Here is a 22,582-nt window from a genome sequence, read left to right as displayed (position 1 = left end):
GCATGAAACAAGCAATTTTGTGCATTTATCAGATTTTATGCAAATGTTTGGCTTTTTAAAACTGTATCAGGACGAGGTTCAGATGTTTTGTGTTTGTGTGTTTATGGATTTACTGACGTTTGTGACAGTTTGACTGACAGCCTATACACCCTCTCATACACATGCAGTCATCTTATGTACCACATTTATATTACAAAAGATTTCATTTACAAACATTTTACAACTCCAGACCTCTATCTTTTAAACAAAATACAGTTAATTATAATATTTGCATACAAATGAAATTGGAAAAAGGAAAAACTTGGGAAACAAAATCATTATATTGCTCTATAATATTCAAACCAGCATATCTTTGCTTTTAATAATACCTTCATCCCTTCCTTTCCACTGAACTTTAATAATAAAGCATTTGTTGGTCCCTTTGTCTGTCCTCTTTGGTCAGTTTCTGGTGAAACGCTGCAAGTCGGGGGGGGTGCTGGTGGAGCTCAGGCAGAGATGCTGTGGATTTTGTAGGGCGGCATGCCGGACAGTGGGGCGAAGGGAGGAGGGTTGGACTCTGTACGAAGAGTTGACAGTGAGGGATAACTGTGTGAGGCGGCTGTCCCTTCTGCTGGGGGGAAATACATAGAAGATTCCTGGAGCAGGACAGGACAGGAAGAAATGGGAGAAGAAGAACAAGTTTAATGTGGGGGGAAATAAAGCTGACTTACAACAAATCTAAACAGGGATTGACCAATAATTTCAATCTTTATGTCCTTTGTACCTTTTTAAAAAGCAAAGTTAAAAATGAGTTTCTTCTGCCTTTCCAATGACGAAACTAAGGAGAAAAAAGGTGAATAGCCTTATCTATCTGGTATTATTGGTGAAATTGTCCATTGATTAGTTTGACAAAACAAAAAACAGCCACATGCAAGCTTTTTCCAAAGCTTTCAAAACATTTCAATGTTTTTGCTGGTCTCAAGTTCAAGACTGGACTTTAACAGTCTACCTTTGATTAAGTTCTGTTGATATGAATTCCAGTAAACAGCTTTGTTGAGGATTATTATAAAACTGGTTTACTGCTCTCATGGTAATACAGCATTCCTGATACTAAACATGTGGGTTTATTAAACAGTTTGAGACTGAATTACTACAACCAAATTAGTTGATCAAATGTGGGTGGTCAGGTTTGGAGACCACAGCAGTTGTTTTACATAACTTCTGTTTATGGGGAAATGCTGACTTCTTTCATAATTAAAGGTTTTGCACCAAAAAAGGACATTGCATGTGTCCTCATTTTAATGTTCTGAAACCTCCTTTGTTTCCTTGTCTCTCCATTTTTATTGGCTCACTGATTTCTGGCATATTACCACAGAATAATCTTTTGATATGTGTGAAAGCAAGTGAGGCACATCATACAGGAGTGTTTGTCATGTCATCCCATGTACTCATCAATCAGCTGGTAAACAAAACCAGAACCTGCTCGTCAAACATCATTATACAGCACCACGAGTGGGCAAAAAATCCAGAGTTCAAATTATCAATGTTGGCTTTTGTTTCTAGGTAAATTGTGGACAAACAGGATGTGGTTTGCATTGGAATTTGGATTAATTAGTTCCTGGAATGATACAAATCAGGCTCAAAGAGAAAAGGTCCCTCTTTAAAGCATGATAATGGGAAGAGTGATGAAAACAGTCATGTGATCTTCAATGAGAAGTGGTTAGTGGTTAACCATAGGTCATGTTCACATCACAACCAGCTGCCTGTGTTTAACCACGTCTTTCCTATTTTTTTAAATTCTCATCTGGAAATTACACTCTTTTTTGTTAGCAGATGCTGAGTTTTGTGAAATTATTTCCCAGTCGATAGACATTTTTTCTGGAGTCCAGAAAAAGTGAGGGACTTTCCCCTCCTTACTAAGGGGGAACAGAGTTAAACCTGTTAACCACTATGTTCATACATACACCTTTGTGCTTTGTATTGGGTATTTATTGTACCCTTAGGTAACCCAAATCTGAATCTGAATCTGAATCAGGAATGGGATACTGAGCATAAGGTTTTCCTCTATGCTGATGATCTGGTTCTATATATATTTGACCTGATACCTAGCATTCTGCATAAGGAAACTTTTCAGGTTATAAACAAAATAGACAGAAAAGTGAAATTCGCTCATAACATATGTCAGTCCCACATAGTGTTTCATCTATCACAGCTTTACAGGCCTAAGGGTTAATATCACTAGGTCTGTTTGTTCATTGCAGGAACATCATTTTACACTTCTAACTAAACTGAAGGGTGATTTGCAGAGATGGAGTGGCTTAACCTTTCTCTGGGAGGTGGAGTACAATCTATGAGACTTCATATATTTTTCTAGGCATCTAGGTTCAATGCCTTCCCATCATTTCCACACTGAAAATACAGGACCAAATTAGAAAAAAAAAAAAATGGACTTCACTCTCCATATCATCACCTATTTTTAACAACCATCATTTTTTGCCTACCAAACTTGACTCTGGCTCCTGAGCCTGGGCTTTAAATAAATGCATTATTATTATTATTATTATTATTATTATTATTATTGTTATTATTATCATTATTATTGTTATTATTATTAGAAAAAACAAGTTAAGAAACATTTCACATGACCATTGTTGTTTGTTTCTTCAATTAACACATGTCCCACGTAGTCTTGTTTTCCCTTTATTATGCATTTAACAAGACTTGCTTATTAATGCTGATTGTTGCAACTTGTTGCTTTTTGTGTTTTTACTCAAATAATCCCACTTTTGGAACTCTTTCAAACCCTGTTCTGAGTTACACTCTACCAAGAAACAGGGGGGTATTCCCTGGATATTAATAGTTTTCAATTGACTGAGATGTTATGATGTATGTTATGATGTGGGGTGGATGTAGGGTTGAAGTTTGTGTTGTTGTGCATGACTGAGTTAGTCCCACAAACACAGACGAAGATAGAAAGAGTGATCAGTAGAGACATAAAGAATACACTGTAACATAAATAATAATTTTGTTCAGTGTGTGTGTGTGTTGCAGTGCACACTGACTGTGTGGAGCTGGTGTGCTCTGTGTGTGTTGGCATCCATCAACAGAGGAGCTGTAGGGGAAGATGCATTCTCAGAGGTCTTGGTCACTTGGCTGCTACTCCTCTGAGATAAATAAAGAAAAACACACACACAAATATTATCATGTGTGCAGAGAAAGCGTAACCCACTGAGACACATAGTTTGATTTATAGCCCTTTATGAGCTATACGTTTATGTGAAAAACCATGTAACGACCTGTTAAGATTCTTACAAATACAGCTGAATGCACAAACATAAATAAAGCACAAGATTAAGATGATCTGCAAAATCAGTTCAGTCAGACACATTCCTAAAGGAACTGACAAATTACAGCAAATGATTTTACAGAGTTGGAGGAAAGGTCAGCAACAAGAGGAAATAGGAAAATCAAATCTTAAATCAGTCATACCAAAAAAAGAGCATAATGAAGGAAGTAGTGATACCAGCAGTGTAAAATGTGGGTAGTGTCTGGTTAAAAGTGTCAATCAACATCCCTCAACAGCCAGTTTATTAAAGAAAAATATCCCAAAGAAGCTTAGTGAAAGTTCAGTCAGGAAGACTCTTTTCATAACAGGCATAGTGGTGCTAACTCCTTCCAGTTTTTACTCTCTCTCACCCATGCTCACTTATTTCCTGGTTGTCAATGTTCAAGGGGCGTAATTTGAGTTTCATTTGTCATCTATCACTCAAATTACCCAATAGCACAATGCCATACTCATTGTTAGCGTATCATCTAGCTGCAGTCTTTTTAAATCTCTCTCTCTGCTCTAGTCTGACATTCAACTGTTATGTGCGCCCAACCACCTCCCCATCTCCGCCCAGTATCTGCAGGATCAACAGTCCCATCTTTTCATCTGCCATCATTCTCATCCCATTCATCAGCAATCACCACCACCAGTGTCTGGACTTCATGGATCTATCTTGTGGCTATTCTGGGATGATGTCCTCAAGGAGTTCAAGTGCCAAAGACTTTGTCTATTTCATTGTATTTATAATAAATGTCATTCTTTCTCATTCACTTGTCTCTCCTGATTGAGATATCCAAATATCTGGATTCTGTGATACTGTCTGTTTGGGTTGTGGACTGTTGGTTGGGACAAAACATACAGACACCTGACAACATTACATTTCTCGCCATCTTGACTACAAATTAGGTTGTGGTGCAAAAATGATTTTCAAGCTGCTGTGTGGTCACTCTGCACAAAGTTAGGGACTAGTAGTCTTTTCTGGTCATTTTGGTAATGCAACATGCAATTCTTCCCTGCAAAATAATCTTTGATGAGTTTGTGCATCAGTATTGTTTTGGTCTCCATTTGGGTGGTCTGTCTGCAGGACACGTGAGGTTAAACCCAAATCTAAAGATTTTTACAAACTGTTAGTTTCACTGCATTTATATGTAATCTGCTGCAGCCAAATAGAACAAAAACCTGTTAAACATCTGCAGAACAATACATGTAAATATCATAACATAATCAATCTTCTCAATGGTATGAAGCAAGTATGGGACCGACAATTCAAGACAATAAGTCACCACTTCAGAGACTCTGATAGCAGATTAATTTCACACTGAGGTGTGATAACATCTCCTCTCATACATTGAAGTTTATTTTATTTTTATTTGCACACCACACACACATGAGACAAGGCGTGGGATGTAGGAGTTGACTGATTAATGATTTACGTATTTAATCATAATAAATTCCTGAACATGAGGAGAAAAACCTGAATAGTTTCCAACTGCTGATGTAAAGAAAACTATGACAGTTCAGGAGATCTACTCCCTAAATTATTTACAGGAATACTTCTTGCATGGTATAATAGAGAGATAGTAGCTTCGGCAGCATTTGGTGAAGGACAACGACAGGACAGAGGCTGTGTGGTCTGTTTGCAGTGTTTGGGGTCACTCAGTGCAGATCAGCTCGATCTCTGGCAGCAGAGGACCCTCTGAGCTCTCAAAAGACCATAAACACACAGAATCTTTGTTGTTTTTAATGAGGCAGTTTCCAATGCAGATTTTATTGTGAAACTGCTTCTGACATACAACACCACTTAGATTTAGGTTTGTGTTTTGGTCCGGTGCCAGCCAGACAACTGCACTATGATAATTATGGTCAGGTTATACTGAGCTTAGTCAATTCAGATTGATATCAATTTGCTGTTGACGAAGCTGGAAAGACAAACCAAGCAGTTGACGACAGTTGGAACTAGTTTTTTTTTTTTTGTAAATCAATAAATCTTTTGGTCTACAAACATTTGAGCTGAAGTCTTCAAAATTCTTGTTTTCAGTCCAAAACACAAATATTTCTAATCTACCAATAAAGAATGCAGCAAATATTCACATTTAAGACATTTAGATGTCCAAACCACTTATAGATTTAAGTTGGAAGGAATAGCAACCAGAATCCTTATCTTGGTACACAGCCCAAGTATGTATATCTTAAATTTGGACACAGCTGGTATATATTACCACAAATCTTTCTGAGAGCAGTTTCCCCCCAAAACTGTTGTCTCTTGACATAAACACAGTACATGTTGACCAAAAAATGTATTGACACTAGTTTTTGTACCCATAATAACTGCTGTAATATGATGAACATGTAAAACATTTCAACAAGTTCACAAATGTAACTAATTATAGAAAATGTTTTTTCTCAGCTTCAGGGAAAGGCTGGTGGGAAAAGTGCCATCAACTCTATATCTCCTCCCTGATGAAGTGAGGTTCAGTATCTAGAGATGGTTCTGGACTTCTTGGACTAATACAATAAAACAACAGTTGTGTGTTAATTCATTTTGGACTTCTACTGCATTCTTACTGTTTTTGTTTGTCTTGCTGCACAAAGAATGTAGTTTTTATGAGTCGATTCTGATCTGAAGAGAAGTGAGACATAATTGTGGAAAAAGTGAGATTTAAAGCCAAACAGAGAGATAGGGAGAGATTGTGATGCAGGCAGAATGTTGTTGCAATGCAAGAGCATTTAGACAGATGTGGACTTGAATGATTATGTGTAATGTTTCTGATTTGGCAGTGACTGTCAACCATCCTACTAAATAAGGTAGACAAATTTTGTTCCCTCAAATGCATGATGTGATCCTGAGATCAACTGTTCAGATGTTTGTTTGTTGGTATGCTATTGAAGCAGCACCAGATTTACCAAGTCAGATGTAACTATAATGAAACATGCTTGTTATAGATTAGGAACAGACTGTGTTCCCACCAGGAGTTATTACACCAAACCTAAACACTCTGCAGGCAATTGTAGCCATTTTATACTCTTTACACCTGACAGTCCTGAGTATAAACTGTTCGGAGTATTTAGTAAAGTAGATAACATGCCAGCACACAACCAAAGAATGCTGAAACCACAGATTTGAAAAATACCTGCCATTTGGTGTTTTAAAATGCAACATTTCTGTGAAAGTGATTAAAGCTCTTACCTTACACTTGTTAAATACACAATGAAACAGCCTGGAACATTTTATAAGCCTACTTAATAGCTGACCATGCTAAGATATAAAGCCAGATTTGGGTTGATCTTACTTTTAGTAGATGAATAAAGTTAGATTTCTGTTAGTGGATATCCTATAAACTTTATTTTAAAAGTACTAACCCAGGTATCAAGTTACAACTTTAAAAGCTGCACATGATGAAGGTTGCTGTGTAATCATCTCTAAAATCTTCATAATAGACTCCAGGCCTCCTCGGAACCAACTTGTCTTCAGTGTAATTTTCATCAGCTGATCACTGTGGGAAGATTGTCACTGACTCTGGAGACTGGATTTACATCGTGCCGTGTGCCAGACAAAATCTCTACACAATGAGTCCCACATTGGGCTTGTGTTGTAGAACATTGTGAACGGCACATGGTCAAAGTTTCCTGTTCTCTGTAAGCCACAACCCCACACCTCTCCAACGTTTTCTTATTAATTTAGAAATGGACATCTTGTGCATGAAAAACAATGAGTGAGAATGACTTCATGTCAGGATGGATCATTTTGTTTACCTCCTGGGCAGGCGTTGTTTGGCTGTTGCCTGTGGTGCATCTGGCTGGATATGGCCTACCATAACGCTTTTGGTTAAATTTGATCCGTATGTAGTGATGGCAGTAAAAGTGATTTCCTTTAATAAAAACAGTTGCTTCACATTCATGATATGCTTCCTGCCTCCTTTGCATTGTTGTTGTTGAGAGCAACCAGCATCCATACTTTAGAGAGTGCATGGGGTGGATTTCTCATTCAGAAAGTATTGATTGTTGTCTTTTCTTCTTTGTAAAGCTGTAAACAGCAAGCACCAGAATATGAAGGCTGCTGTGTAGCAGGCAGTGAGTGAGGATAAATACTTGGATCAACTTCAACGTGCGGCATGAAAATGTTCCTGCTTCTGCCAAAATCCCTGCCCACATTATTTCAGGTTCATCCTGATTTTATGCCACAGTGTAAGAAACTATGGTGCTTGTGTATCAATGCAGTCAACTTAAAAAGTAAAACTAAAAAACAGTCAGTGTGTGAGCAGACTTCCATTCTTGATGGTCTTAATTAAGGAAAACACAGACTGCTTGTTTTGGAGTGATTCTGCTTCGTGGTAGCAAAAAAAGCTGCTTTAAAAGTGCCATCTAAAGTTGCATAATATCCAGATAAAATCCCCTTTAGCCTTTTGTGGTAGGTCTCTGTGGCAGGTTTATGTCTTTATGTATGGATACAATAATATACTTACTCGTTTTCAATTGTAATGTAAAATAAAATCCGGCAACCACGTCTACACACAAAACGTACTATAGAAATGCGTGTGTGTGTGTGTGTGTGTGTGTCTCACCAAGTCCTTGATGCTGCCCAGCACTGCTGTGGTCAGTATGCCTGTGAAAAAGGCCACGAGGTTCAGTCCAGTGAGGGTCCAGATCAAAATGTACAGAGTGAAAACTTCCTCACAGCTGCTCACTCCAACAAACTCGTAGTAGTTGCTGAGATAACCTCCACTGCAGAACAAAACAACAGCTTTGATTTACTGTACAAAAAATGACAGGCAGAAATAATAAAAGCCTGTGAACCTCTGAGATGGTGTGCTCAGCTGGTGTCATAATTTGTACTTATTCTTAAAAAAACAGTGATATGGCAGTGGTAATAATGTATATATGATGGTGTATGGTCTCACTTGGCGCAGTCATACAGGTCACAGCAGTAGCAGGTGCCACTTCGTACCGTCATGCTGCAAGACTCCTTTGGATTCCAACATGACACCTGCAAGAGGAGACGAGTTGAACTGCATTAGAATAAGTCTATGAGGAGAAATCAGTCTCAATTCAGATGACATATTGAGACTAACGCCTGTCCTCATAGTGTAATATAATAAACCTGAAGCTGAAGAGGAAATGTACATCCAAGAAAGATGTCACAGTTACTTTAGAGTGAAAATGATGTTGCATTTGATAAATTTCTACTCCCCCTGGACTGGACTTAGGTTGTGATCCTTTTTCAGCATTTGTGTCAAGATGATCTTCAGTTGTCTGTAGTAGTAAAGTATAAAACATCATTCACATATTAACACAGCGATACTCACAGAGGTGTAGAAATTTTCATAAATGTAACTGCTGCCACTGCTGTAATACTGGCATCTTCCTGCTTTCAGTGGACGCATGTCCTGGAAATGATATAAAGAAATGTCAGAAACAGACTCCATTTCAAAACAACACAGATGTAATTTCTGTGAGAAGAAAGTAAGGAAAAATAAACTGAACTGACATTTATTAAACAAGATAATCCAGATGGCCGTGTGTACAATCTGATTACAACACAAGCTTTTTCAAAACACCCTTTGATCGAATATTGTTTATGGCTCTTCTGAATTAAAACCACTTTCCTGGAAATGATTTCTCCTGTTTGGTTTTGATGTATATATGAAATACAACATGTCCCACTTTGTCAGGGATTAAATGATAAAGTTGTGGACTTTCTTCCATGGTGGACTCTAAGTGTGTGGTTTGACAACAGCAAATTCATTCTAAATTCTAAAATGTAACACGCTACATTAAAGGGGTCATTTTAATATTATACATTTCCGACAAATACCATGAATATAAACTTGCTGTTTGCTTGTTGTTTTCTCGTCATCTTGCAGACAGACCTCACAAGGGATGAACTGAGGCTTTTTACAAATTGACATAGTTAATTCAGTATGCTTTTGATGCCTTTATTGCCACCACATGCCACTTTATTGCAATTTAATCGCAGCAAAATCCAAATTTATTTACATTCAAACGGGCTGTTCAGGCTGCTTCATCCTGGTGATATTTTGACTAGAGTAATTTTATTAAGAACATAGAGAACTGTGTAATCTTGTCAAAAAGGGTATAATATGACCCCTTAAATTAAGAAATTAAATTATGTTTAAGACAGGACAATTGATGTACTTCTGAACATTATAATATATTACGCAGTAAATAGACTCAAGAAGCTATGTTCAACATACTGAAACACTTTGAAAAGGAAGTCTAATCTCGTAACTCTTCTGAAAGCACAGCAGTGCTGTAATAAAACATGACATCATCCAATTTTCAGAGGGAAAGCGCTGTTTATAGTTATAATCAATCAAAGCATTAAGTCCCTTTTGTCATTTTTCTAAGTTACACTGCGTGTAATGTAAACCTTTAAGAACATTATGGTGTCAAACAGTATCTAAAATCAGCAGCTATCACATCCTGGAATAATTTGAAAAAAGCCGGATTTGTAATTTATGCACTGTAAGATATTGGTTTTAAAAGTTTCAATAAATGTCTATGATTTCTTTGGTTTTTAAACCAGTTAAATGGTCTTTTATGGAGTCTGCCTGCTCTCTATTACTGTAACATTAATCACACTCAGTAACTGTCTCTGAAGATTCTCAGTCATCCAGGTTATCATATCTGTGTGTGTTAGGCCAAGAGCAACTCGACCTCCTTTAATACTTTTGCCCTTCCTGCTTTGCTTGAGTGCAGGCGCCTTGCTCTTTGCTCTCTGCTTTATTTTATTTTTTTCCATGGCCATCCTGTCCTTTTGATACAAAATTTATAGAAAGCAGGTCCTGGATACTTCTATATCACTGGGAGCTTAATTTATGAAAGTATCTGAAGGCTATCTATTATTTAAACTCTTCACGTCGTGAGTGTGGCCTATCAGCAGCACAAGCCTGCATTATAGTGACTGAGATTGAGGAACTCAGCTAAGCTAAGCTAATTAGCAGCACCTCCCTTTTCCACGGATGACTACCACAAACCTCTCCAGTTGATAGCAGTACTGGAGAAGAAAATTCAGCGACTCGAAGTCAAAAAAAGTAAATGGTCAATAAGGGACAGGAGCAGGCTAACCATACTGTACAGCTAATTAGCAAGAAGTGTAACAGTGTCTGCTGCTAACTTTTTTCTATCTATCTATCTATCTATCTCCACAAGGTTAGCTCTACTCAATATCAGATCACTAGCCAACAAATCACTGCTAGTTAATGACGTCATTATGACCTATGATCTAGATTTTTTACTTCTTAGTGAAACATGGCTGATTCAATGTAGCTGTGGTGCTATTCTCAATGAGACAGCATCAACAAATTTCAGTTTTATAAACAAGTGTCGAATGGGTAAGAAAGGCGGTGGAGTTGCTGCCATCTTTAAATCTGTATTTCAGTGCAAGGAAATTACCTATGATTTTAGCTCTTTTGAATATCTCTGTTTTTTATTAAAAGGTGGTCCAAAAGTTATTCTTTTAATCATTTATAGACCCCCAAAATACTCAGGAAAATTCATTGATGAGTTTTGCTTGAACTGCTATCAGTTATCTGCACTGACTTCAACTTTTTTATCATAACAGGGGATTTTAACATTCATGTAGACAATTACATGGACAGTAATGCCAAAGAACTCTCTGCTTTACTTGACGCTTTTGGCCTCTTGCAACATGTGAAAGGGCCCACACACACTTGAGGCCACACTCTGGATCTGGTTCTCTCTAAAGGTGTTGACATTTCTTCTGTTGATGTTAAGGACTTGGCTCTTTCTCATCATTTCTGTGTGAACTTTGACTTACAGATCATTCCAAATGTTCAGTTAACCTCTGTGTCTGTTAGGAAAGGTACAAAAAACCATAGAGGAAACAGTGCAGCATCTAAAACCATCAACATGCTGTCTTGACACAATGTCCAAACAGATTTGCGACAAGTAATAAATAGCTCGCTTCAATCAGGCACATTTCCTAAACCCCTAAAAGTAGCTGCCATTAAGCCACTCTTAAAAAAGAGAACGCTGGGTGCTTCCATGTTAACCAACTACAGACCTATCTCAAATCTTCCTTTTATAGCCAAGATCGTTGAGAAAGTGGTTTTTAATCAACTCAGCAATTTCTTGAACTCCGGTAGCCTTTTTGACAAATTTCAATCAGGCTTCCGACCTAACCACAGTACAGAAACAGCTCTTATTACAGTGTTAAATGACATAAGGTTGAACACTGACTCAGGCAAGGTGTCAGTGGCTATGACATGTGGAGTCAGTTCTTGGACCCCTTCTGTTCAGTCTATATATGCTGCCTTCGGGTCAAATTCAGCAGAACTCTAATGTAGGCTATCACAGTTATGCAGATGATACACAGATATACCTGGCACTGTCCCCAGATGACTACAGTCCAATGCAGTCATTGTGTCACTGTTTAGAGCAAGTAACAAATTGGATGAACCAAAATTTCCTTCAATTAAATCAGGACAAAACTGAGGTCATTGTTTTTGGCAATAAAGAGAAGAGGATTGCTGTCAGTAAACATCTCGAGTCACTCTCTCTAAAAACTAGGGACCAAGTACGAAACCTTGGTGTGCTGATAGACTCAGATCTGACCTTCAGCAGTCACATCAAATCAATCACCAAAACAGCCTTCTATCAGCTTAAGAACATATCCAGAGTGAAGGGTTTTATGTATCAAACAGACCAAGAGAAGTTGATTCATGCTTTCATCTCAAGTAGACTCGACAAATGTAACGGTCTTCTGACTGGACTCCCACAAAAAGGCATTAAACAGCTGCAGCTCATTCAGAACGCTGCAGCTCGAGTTTTAACCAGAACAAAGAGATCAGAGCACATTACTCCAGTTCTAAAGTCTTTACACTGGCTCCCAGTCAGCTATAGAATAGATTTTAAAGTTCTGCTACTGGTCTACAAATCACTGAATGGTTTAGGTCCAGAATACATAAATGACATGTTAGTAGAATATAAACCCAGTAGAGCTCTGAGATCTACTGACTCAGGTCAGATAGTTGAGCCCAGAGCTCTGAGATCTACTGACTCAGGTCAGATAGTTGAGCCCAGAGTTCAAACTAAACATGGTCAATCCAGGTTAAAAACACTTCTCTTCTCCTGTGCTTATGATTGAGCTTTTTTAAAGCACTTTATATTTTAATCTTTCATTTGCACTCTCTGTCCTTTTAATGATTTTAAAGCAAATCATTATTTTATGCTGCAACCTTATATTTAATGCTCTATTCTAGTATTTTATTTCTCTCTCTTTCTATTTTTATATAATTTGTTTTTATTTTATGTTTTTATTATTAGTGTGTGTGTGTGGGGGGGGGGGGGGGGGGGGGTGTTGATTGTGTGTTTTAATGTTTCCATGTTTTTACTATTATTGGGTTTTATTTTTATTTCTAAAATTGCATGTTTTTATGTTTTTTGTTTCCAATTCTTACTGTTAAATGTTGTTTTATGTAAAGCATATTGAGTTGCCATTGTGTATGAAATGCGCTATATAAATAAACTGCCTTGCCTTGCCTTGCCTCATCGAGCCTCGTGGACAAAACATCTTCAAAATCAAACTGCAAGTCAGTTTTTTCTCACTTGTGCTTTCACAAGTGGTAATTTATTGGTAAAAAAACCCCAAAACAAAACCCAAAAACAAACAAACAAACAACAAAGCTGATGAATGCTATAAAGCTGAGCTATAATTGGTGGGAAAAATTGAGTCAGGTGTCAATATTGCCAACAGAATAATATTGGCACACACTACGGGCCGAGACGCTGTCCAGGTGGATCCCATTTAGCCAGCGCAGTGGTTTATTATTGTTTCACAGTCTCTTATTACTGCTTTGTTTCATTATCTGATACAATCTATTGTTACAATACATGCGAGGGCAGGTAACTCACCAGGTTTAAGACAATACAGAAACCATCGATCACCAGGCACAAAAAAGAGGAGATGATCCCGAAGCTGAGAAAAACTATGGCAGCAGTCAGCTGGAGAGGGATAAAGCACAAATGATGGAATTTCCATATTAAATCTTAGAAATGGTTTTGATCACAAATCAAATGCAAGAACGCAGATTATGACACAGTGAAAATTTTACATTTGTATATCAGTAAGGGGAATTGCCTGATTTTTTTGTGCAAGTTTATTTAATTGTCATTCTAATGATATCCATAAGAATACACCAAGCACCAAGTAATAATAATAAAAATATAAAATTAAATATAACAACATAAAAACATTAACATCTCGCAGTGCTTAAATAAATGAAAAAGTGCAGTAAAATTGACCTGAGTTAGTTAAAAAGGTGTAAATAAGTAAATAACATATACACATAAAAATATACACAAAGATTTGTACCCCCCAAAACACACACAAAGGTATTCCATATCAATCCCTTATGTGAGCACAACAGAGACTGTTTTGAAACCATAATTTTACTTATTTTCTGATACATGTGAAGCTATTTGGTTTCTGCATGAGGTCATTTAAACTATGTCTGCTAAAAAAAGAAAGTTATTTGTAAGAAAACAAAGTTTTAAGTAGTTCATATCTGTGAATGCTGTCTTATTGCTCCCCTGTGAAAACTACAGGATGTGAACAAAGACTTTGTTTAAACAGTGGCCGACACTGTTTCCCATTAAACAGTCTCTTAGCATTTGTTACACATTGTGTGCTGACAGCGTATATAAATGTGTTTAATTTTTAATTGTTACAGCAGATTAACTGTATCCACTGCAGCAAACTGCAGGTCAACCAGGGCAGAAGGAAAAGTGAGACACGTGGCAGCTGTGGGTTAGATCTCCAAAGCATTTCTCTGAAGGTTTGATATAAGAAATGTGATAGTCCTCTTTGTTTGAACAGTGACTGTTCAAAATATTAATATTATTTCTGCCTACTTGACAGCGAACAAAGCAAGATAATTGTGTTAGCACAGTGTAAGCTGTATCCACTCACTGTGCAGCACTGAGAACAGACAGAGTATCTTTGCCCCATTCCTGCTCTTCACTAATCACAATCTCAGTTCACAACATCTTGAAAAATGGCACTGACTTGAAAGATTCTGCAGTGACTCTGTTTCATGTCTGTCAAGTTGTTATCAGGGAAACTTATCTGTCCAGTGAAATGGCCAAGCACGACCAGCTCTATCCAAAAACTCCACCGCAAATGCCCTCACATCCCTCGCGGATATAGTGATAGTTGTTTTTGACATTTTAGACATAAAATGGGATTGTTTTGACAGCATCTTTTGATATTGTGTCAGGTAAAGATGAAGTTATGAGCATGACTACTATGCTCAGATCAAGTCTGGTGCTTTGACTGTGCCTTCAGTTTGCACTAAAAAATCTACTGCTGTCTGTTTTAGATTTCTGTTTAGTTCATTCTGGCACATGGCTCCTTGACTGTTTTTTTATTTTTATTTATTTATTTTTTTTTGTTTGTCAAGTGCTTGAAGTATTCAAAGTACATAAAAGTGTTTTTGTATGTGTTAAATTATGAAATATTTCCCTGTGTCAATTTTTCTTCCATTGTATGCAGTGTGCGTATGATATACCCAAATGTGTCTCTGTTGGAAGCCGTGGATGTGGTGAGCAGCCAGGACAATTCCACTTAAGATAAAATAAACTCTCACAACTTGCCATGTTTGGACAGCAAATCTGGTTTCAATCATACCCCAGCTTTGACTAGCAGCCGGTTTGACCTGATATAAAGAAGACATATTACACTTACACCAATGCATTAACATGTTACATTTAAATTTCACATTGACACACTGGTCAGGCTACGACAAAAAAACTGGATATCGCCGTAGAAAAAGAGTTACATTTCCTCTACTCTTGATTGAAGTTGATTATTGAGGCTGTCTTCTTGTCTCTCTTGGATTATGGTGATGTTATCTATAGACTGTCTTCTGACAGTCTCTTAAACTATTATTCCGTTACTAACGCTGCACTAAGACTCATTACTGACAGTTATTCCAGTCATCATTGCATCTTGCACAAAAAGGTTGGACGGACATCTCTAACAATAACACGTGACAGGAATTGGTTGTTATTCATTTACAAAATCTTAATGGCAACATGCCACCACACATCACTTTTAGCTTTTGTGCTCCAAACACTGTACAGCACACATTCACACATTTGGACCTATAGGTTGTGACATCCCTCTCTCCCTTTTGCTTAAGCTTTTATGGCTCAGTAGCCAGTGGGCGAGACTAGAGAGGACATCAAGAAACTACCTGCACCTGGGTAGTTTAGGCATTAGCCTATTTAACTGGCTTATTTGCTATTCAAACTCTCTCTTCTCTTCCTTCCAGGCCTCCACAAGTCAGATGTGTTAGGGTTTATTTTGTTTGCACACATCACACATTTCACTCATCCACACGTTGCATTCATTACTGCCTTCAGTGACTAACATTATTATATTTTAAGATGATAATCAATGCTATTTTAGAAGCTTTATTCATGTGTGATTCCTGTTTTTGTTGCGGACTGTGAGCCAGTTTATAACAAGGTCAATTTAAAACTGATTACAAACTACTGTGCTCATGAATGTTTCAAGTGAATGTTGAACTTTTTTCAACCGTGTCCTTGTTTGTTTTCTTGTTCTATGTTATCCGTTTGTGTATTTATTCTGTTTTAAATGTGCATTTAGAACATTTAAATGTGCATTTGGTTTTATGGTGGCAGTGCCAAGCTCAGTAGGTGACTCAAATCATAAGGAATCAACCTCAAATAGCCAAACAAAATCTGTCAATCTGGGTAGTAGCTGTTCATAATTCATACCGTCAACAGAGCAAGAATGAGTGACTACACAGCTACACATGTGGACACATGAAAGGGTGAAACACATACCACAGATCATCACTATAAATAAATGGCTCAGACATGACGTGGATGAAGAGGTAATTCATTAATTTGGAACGTTTATTGAGACATTTTGGAATAACATGATTACAGCAGGTCAGTCCAACTACGTCAGCAATTACCCACATCTTTCTTTTCTTAGACAAATCAAATTATCTCATTTATACTTTTGTTACCTATCTAATGTACTTGTTTTTGCTCAGTAAAATGTCACCAGTGAGAAAAATAATATATTGAGTCAACACTGGGACTGGTTGCCTAATCTAGAGCTGTATTTTAGTGAATTGAAGGCCTGAAGTACAGATTAGCATCTAGGTCTGTCTTTCCCCTTATTTCAACTGTGATGATTTACGCTTCATGCACAGAACAGGATAGACATCTAATCAAGATTAAAAGTTTACAGCCATGTTTGGCTCTGTAAAGGTAAATGTTCACATCAACATGCAAACATTCTCAGAATAATAATGATAGCATGTGTGTGTAGCATGCTTAGAATAATGTTTACCACGTTCATCCTGTTGTTTTAGAATGAAAACATTTGGTCATTGGCACTGAACACAAAGTACAGCTGTGGCTAATGGGATTGTCATGTGTTTTGCAGGTATTTGGTCATAAACTTAAGTATTGGACAAAACCAGATGTTGCAAGATGGAAAATCAGGAGATCAAAGTTATTACAATTTAGTCTCTAGGGACCCTGAAATTGTGTACCAAATTTCACAGCAACCCATCCAATAGTTTTCAAGATATTTCAAGGTGCTGGAGAGTCACCAACGTTGTCAGAGGTATCCTCTAGGGACCTTGAATCATTTGTAAATTTAAAGGAAATTAATCTATTAGTTGTCAAGATATTTTTTTATCTGAAACACAAGTGTCGTCATTATGGTGTTGCAAAAGGAAAAGTGGGAGATTCAGATCAAAACATGTTTAAACTTGAAGAGTGTGTTTGCTCTGGTCCCAATCAGTGAATGAGTTGGTTTGGTTCCTTTTCATAAATTCAAGCCTTGAGGTGTAGGCTATCTGGAGCAGTAGCAAGGATAAAAGTCCAGAAGAAGGTCATATTTGCTCAAATATCAAGAAGGTAAAGTTCTTTGTTTGGCTGGTCCAGGCAACACCTCAATTCAACCTCCAGCAAGCTGCTAACAATTGATTTCACTCTTCTGCATGTCAGAATGCAGAGCATACTGTTGTCGGCTCAGATCTACAGTAGGTTAGATCACAGTGTCACCACAAATTGGGACTGGACAGAGACCACATCCTGAAATGATCTCTGACCTACTGTATGGTGGTCTGAGTGCAGATTGTGTGATTGCTGTGTTCAGTTTGTTGCCCAAATGAATCCTACCAAGGTGAAAACAAACTGGAGTCCAATACAACCAGGCAAAACAATGCAGGTTTGAAAATGCTCCATTCTCTGGAGATAATGAATATCTGTACACAATTCTATAGCAATCCATCTCATAGGTGTCACAATTAATGATGGACAACACTATAAACTGGCAGATCGATATTCATGTTTATCTAGCCCATATGCGACTAACATAGTTCAAAACACAGAACATGTAGTTAGGCTAGTTACATAAAATGATGATGAATATCAGACAGATTGTCATCAATTAGCTCATTTGTGTGATAGCTGCCAGTGTGTTGTATTTGAGAAACTGTACATTCATTAATCAAGAGCAGATCAAAAAAGGAGAGGTCTGTTTACAACAGGGCTCCAAAAGGGGTCGTACATACAAACAATAACTAAACATGTTATATCGTACTTAAGACTGAAGCTGAAGCTGGAAGGAAAAGTCTGTATAACAGGATGCAATGAGTGTTTTGGGTAAAGTGAGCGGCTGCCTCTTGCTCTTGGGAATTTTTGGGAATTTTTACACAGCAGCAAATGTGTTTTCTATTTTCAATCGCTATGTTTTCAGTTTTAATGCTACAGGAGAAAGTGACAAGCCAAAATGTTTGGCAAACATAACACCATCTCGGGTAACACTAGCTGTTTTATGGGGCCAGAACAGTGACATTGGCATCGAAAACACAATCCGAACATAAAAAGAAAACTTTGGCACTGAAACACTTCTATTGGAGAAAGTTGTATTGGCACAGTAGCAACTACTGGCACTGAAAAAAGTTCCACAGAAAAGTAAAACACAGACATTACAAGTACATTTAGCGGTAATTTAGCAAAATTGCAAGCTCTTGCAAATATTGAGGAGATTTCCTGAATTTGCATTAATTATTGCAAAAAAATCACAATTACCTGGAGGGACTGAGATATATAATAAAACAACTGAATGGCCTGAATCTCACCACAGTAACTGATTTTGGTCAGTACTGTTTAGGAGAAATTTGATATTTTGCTGGTATGGTTGGGGTCCACTTGTCCCCTTTGAGGGAAGGGTCACTGCAAATAAATACAAAATTGTTCTGAGTGATCACCTACACTATGATAGGAGAAGTCTTCTCCAGGATGACAATACACTCATATATAGGGCACAAGAGGTCACTGAATGGTTTGATGAGTATGAAAATGATGTGAATCATATGCTATGGCCTTAACTGTCATCAGATCGCAACCCAAATGAACACCTATTGGAGATTTTGGACCAACATGTTAGACAGCGCTCCACCACCATTATCAAAACACCAAATATCTTTTGGAAGAATGATGTTCATCCTTCCATCTTCAGAGACTGTAGAATCAACTCCAAGGAGCATTGAAGCTGTTCTGTTGACACTTTGTGGCCCAACACCTTACTAAGTCATTTTATGTAGGTTTTTCTTTTATTTGTCACTTGTTTGTAGGTAGCCAGTGAGCTACTCAGGTGGATATGCTAATGATTGCAGTTTATACAGTAGACAAACACGTAGTTTTATGCTTACACTTGAACTTTTATATCTTCGGTTTTGAAAAAGACCAGTTATCAGTATGCTTGATAGTCCTGCTATGCCTTTTGACATGTACTGATACAGTTGCTGTAACTAGACTAACCAACTAACCAGGATTAATAATGTGGTCTCCAAAACCAATACATACAATTTAGAAGTAACATGACAGCAGGGTCCTATAACAGCTGCACATGAGATTTGAGAGTTGAAAATGGATAGAAAGGGTAATAGTAGCCTCTTAATTGATACAAAAGATACAAAATACAAAAAATTCCAAATGTCAATGTGGGAGGGCCACAAAATATCTACTACTACTACTCTGTTGCACAGCAGCACTGCTAGATGCCACACTAACATCAAGTTTCCTTTTGGCAGGTTGGGGCTGGGTGTGCACACTGCACAGGGAAAAGTAAGTGTCAGATGAAGAGATACAAGTAAAGCAGAAGAATATACCAGCTGTTTGCGGTTTTCTTCCAGGCGGAGTCCCAGAAGACCCAGGAACGATCCAAGGGTCAGCTGCAGAGAACATGATATAATGAACACAGTAAGTGTTGTGCAAAATAAAGAAATGGCATATGATGAAACGTGACACTTTGTTATGATTTATTTTTCTTCCATTCTTTTTTGGTCCAATTTTGAGGACATACTGTTTCCAAAGGTATTTTAAGATATAAATAAATCATAATTCAGCAACTGCGTGGCCTGAATCTTGTCAGTGAAACTGATTATGGTGTATACAGTTGAGGAGAAATCTTAAGATCATATATTTTCAGAAAAAAACTGAAGACAATTTTAATGCCAGCCAAGCACCAATCACTGTTGGATGTGTTCACATTAGTATCTGACTGAAGCACATAGAACTGCCATTCATCAGTTTCTCAGACTATTTAAATCTGTGTCAGTTTGAAGTAAAAGCCTAATGCAAGACCACAATGAGTGAATCAAAACTGTTGGCTGCTGCTGCGAGACTAAAGGATTGCAGCCTTAACTTCTTAATGGCCATCACATGCAAGAGGATATTTTGATATGTTCCAGACGATTTCCTGGTAGTTACAAAAAAACCCAAATTTTCCTGTTTTTAAAAAAATATTGATATCAGTATGTCATCTAGCTGTATCTCACTGAATAAATCATGATTTATTAAAGGATCAATAAATATCAGCTTACAATGACTCCAGACATGTAGCCAGAGACAGTCAGGCTCTCTGTGCGGGTCGTTATGTAGACTCCCAGCACCACCAGTAGCAGGGACAGACTGAGCATGCCCAGTTCCAGCCACACAGCTCTCCTGACCTTCATCTCTGCCAAACACAGAGGAAGAAGAAAACCCAAAGTCATGTTACATGGCAAAGAGCATTCAGACGGAAACATATAAATGTATAAACAGCCTCATGGCAGTTTATCTGTATATTTTTTTTATCAAATTTCAAGGTCAACAAACTTAATTTGATTTATTTTAATTGGATTCAATTTAATTTTAAAACAAAGATTCAATCTCCATGTCTCCATTTTGTTTAGCTAAAATGCCATTAATGTTCATGATTCAGTATATTGAAACTAGAGCTAAGTTTGATTATACTTATTCTTCCCCAATAGAGCTTATTCCAGCTTCTCAAATACATATTTTCTGTTTTCTTTAGTCTTCTATGATAATAAACTATTATATGATAAATAAAAATAGTACTAAATGACATTTTTCACAATTATCTGACATTTTTTAAATCCTCCAGGTAAATTACCCTAACAAGCAGGTTTCCTATTAATAAGAAAAATAAAACATCAGGGATTATCCCACTGACAAATAAACAAACATACCACATTCATTATAGGCATATACCACAGCTGACACTACTTTGTCTGTAATTAGATACAACTTCTTGTATTCTTACATGCCATTCAGGGAGGCAACTGTTGGCACACATTAAAACATATTTATCTAATTTTAGACATATCTGAGCATGACCAAAACAATGTCTCCTAAAACTGCACTTTCTTTTTCTTCTCCTTCATTTTCTTGTATTTACTCAACTATGTCAGCAAATTACATGGTTATAAATCCAGCAGACATTAAAATCTTTGGACAGAAGAACTGAAGAAAAACCCAGGAATATAGTGAGCGTGCAAACTCAATTAATGTCACACTAAAGTCTGATGACCACTGAGTGCATTGTTTTGAATTTCTCTCCACTATGTTTAATTTTAGGAAGTAGACAACTCCCAACCTCAAATCAGTAAGTTATACAAGAACATAGATCACCTATCAACTCATTACTGAACATCACAGACTCTCTATATTGAAGGATAAACCCAAACCTGATTCCCCAACAAACAGTCCTCTGTTTATTGAGTTTTTATAATGGGGGAAAACCCCAAACAATTAGCTGAATTACATTACATCAGCATTTCCTCTTGGCCATAAGCTTCAGTCATGGCCATGATAATTAAGCTGTAAGACCACCCTGGCTAAATGTGTTTTTGTCAAATAAGTCATCACCCTGAGGCATTTACTAAAAAGCAGACACACAAAAATGCCAGCATTAGTGACAGAAAAACAGCATCACTGAACTTGCAACTGACTACAGTAAAAGTACAGACTCATATCATGAAGCACACCTGCTTGTATGTATTGCGCAATAAAATGCAATTCACCTGTCTCATTGATTGTTTGTTATTATAACTTTTAACATATTTAGGATGATAAACATGAAGCAAAAATTGTCTAAAACTGTACTATTAAAACTGTTTAACTATACAATCACTTTCAAAATAAAATGAATAAGAAATATATATGTAAATTACCTGTTGCAAGGCTCTTTGGCACTGGTTTGTCCCGGCCTGCCTTTGCCTGAATCCTCGCAGTCATGATATATCCTTTTATCTGAAATATACAAGTCCCTCTTCTCCTACCTGAAGGCTTGCTGAACTCTGAGCAGTTAGAGTCTGCTGCGTGTGTGTGTGTGTGTTTGTGTGTCTGTGTGTGTGTATGTGTGTGTGTGTGTGTGTGAGAGAGAGAGAGAGAGAGGAGAGCGAGCCTACTCCTGTCCAACTGTGTGTGCAGAATGCATCTGCTCTGGCCTTTGCTGCATTCAAAGGCAGTCGGAAATGTGCGTATGCAACTGCTGTCTCTACATAAGCTACTTCTGACAATCACTGGAAGCCAAACCAATAGCAAGAGCCAAATAATAAAAGAATGGGGCTTCAATAAATCAACCAACACCATATTACTTTATGTGCCTCTGTAGTAGAATGAGGAGGAGAACATGTGCATGCCATGAACATCTTCTCAAGCAGATCTTCATCAATGGGAGTTTATTTCAATGCATGGGCAGATTCAACTTCTCTAGGGAGACACAAAATGCTGATGGGCCTCTTTTGACCCCCATTCCTTCCACATTCTATGAAATGTTTACAGTTTTCTTTAGCTATCAATTTTAATGTCCTAAAACTAGATTTTCACGGATTTTCTTCAAGATACCTTCACATTTAGTAAGCAGGAGCAAAGTGTATTTGCTTTTTGGTACAT

At 37.4% G+C, this 22,582-nt stretch overlaps 1 protein-coding gene across 1 annotated transcript; it reads right to left on the bottom strand.

Moving 5' to 3' along the window:
* Positions 1-485: 485 nt before the first annotated feature.
* LOC128360691 (transmembrane protein 255B) lies at positions 486-21,922 on the bottom strand. The gene is made up of 9 exons (XM_053321180.1): positions 21,859-21,922; positions 20,227-20,360; positions 19,513-19,575; positions 13,202-13,291; positions 8,611-8,691; positions 8,206-8,291; positions 7,870-8,029; positions 3,042-3,143; positions 486-635 (listed from the first exon to the last, which is right to left on the bottom strand). Exons 1-9 carry the CDS (start codon positions 21,920-21,922, stop codon positions 486-488), a joined length of 930 nt encoding a protein of 309 aa, XP_053177155.1.
* Positions 21,923-22,582: the final 660 nt, after the last annotated feature.

Source organism: Scomber japonicus, chromosome 6 (assembly GCF_027409825.1).
Source record: "Scomber japonicus isolate fScoJap1 chromosome 6, fScoJap1.pri, whole genome shotgun sequence".
NCBI lineage: Eukaryota > Metazoa > Chordata > Actinopteri > Scombriformes > Scombridae > Scomber > Scomber japonicus.
Note: the sequence above shows the minus strand (reverse complement) of the source record. Positions and strands in the feature narration are given on the sequence as shown.

Bases quoted from the DNA above. Each gene is read 5' to 3' on its own strand.
- LOC128360691 (XM_053321180.1), bottom strand. From the start codon at position 21,922: ATGACTGCGAGGATTCAGGCAAAGGCAGGCCGGGACAAACCAGTGCCA. The intron at 8,030-8,205 runs GTGAGACCATAC...TTTGTTCTGCAG, and splicing joins GACCTGTATGACTGCGCCAA to TGGAGGTTATCTCAGCAACT. The intron at 636-3,041 runs GTCAGTGTGCAC...GTCCTGCTCCAG, and splicing joins GAGCACACCAGCTCCACACA to GAATCTTCTATGTATTTCCC.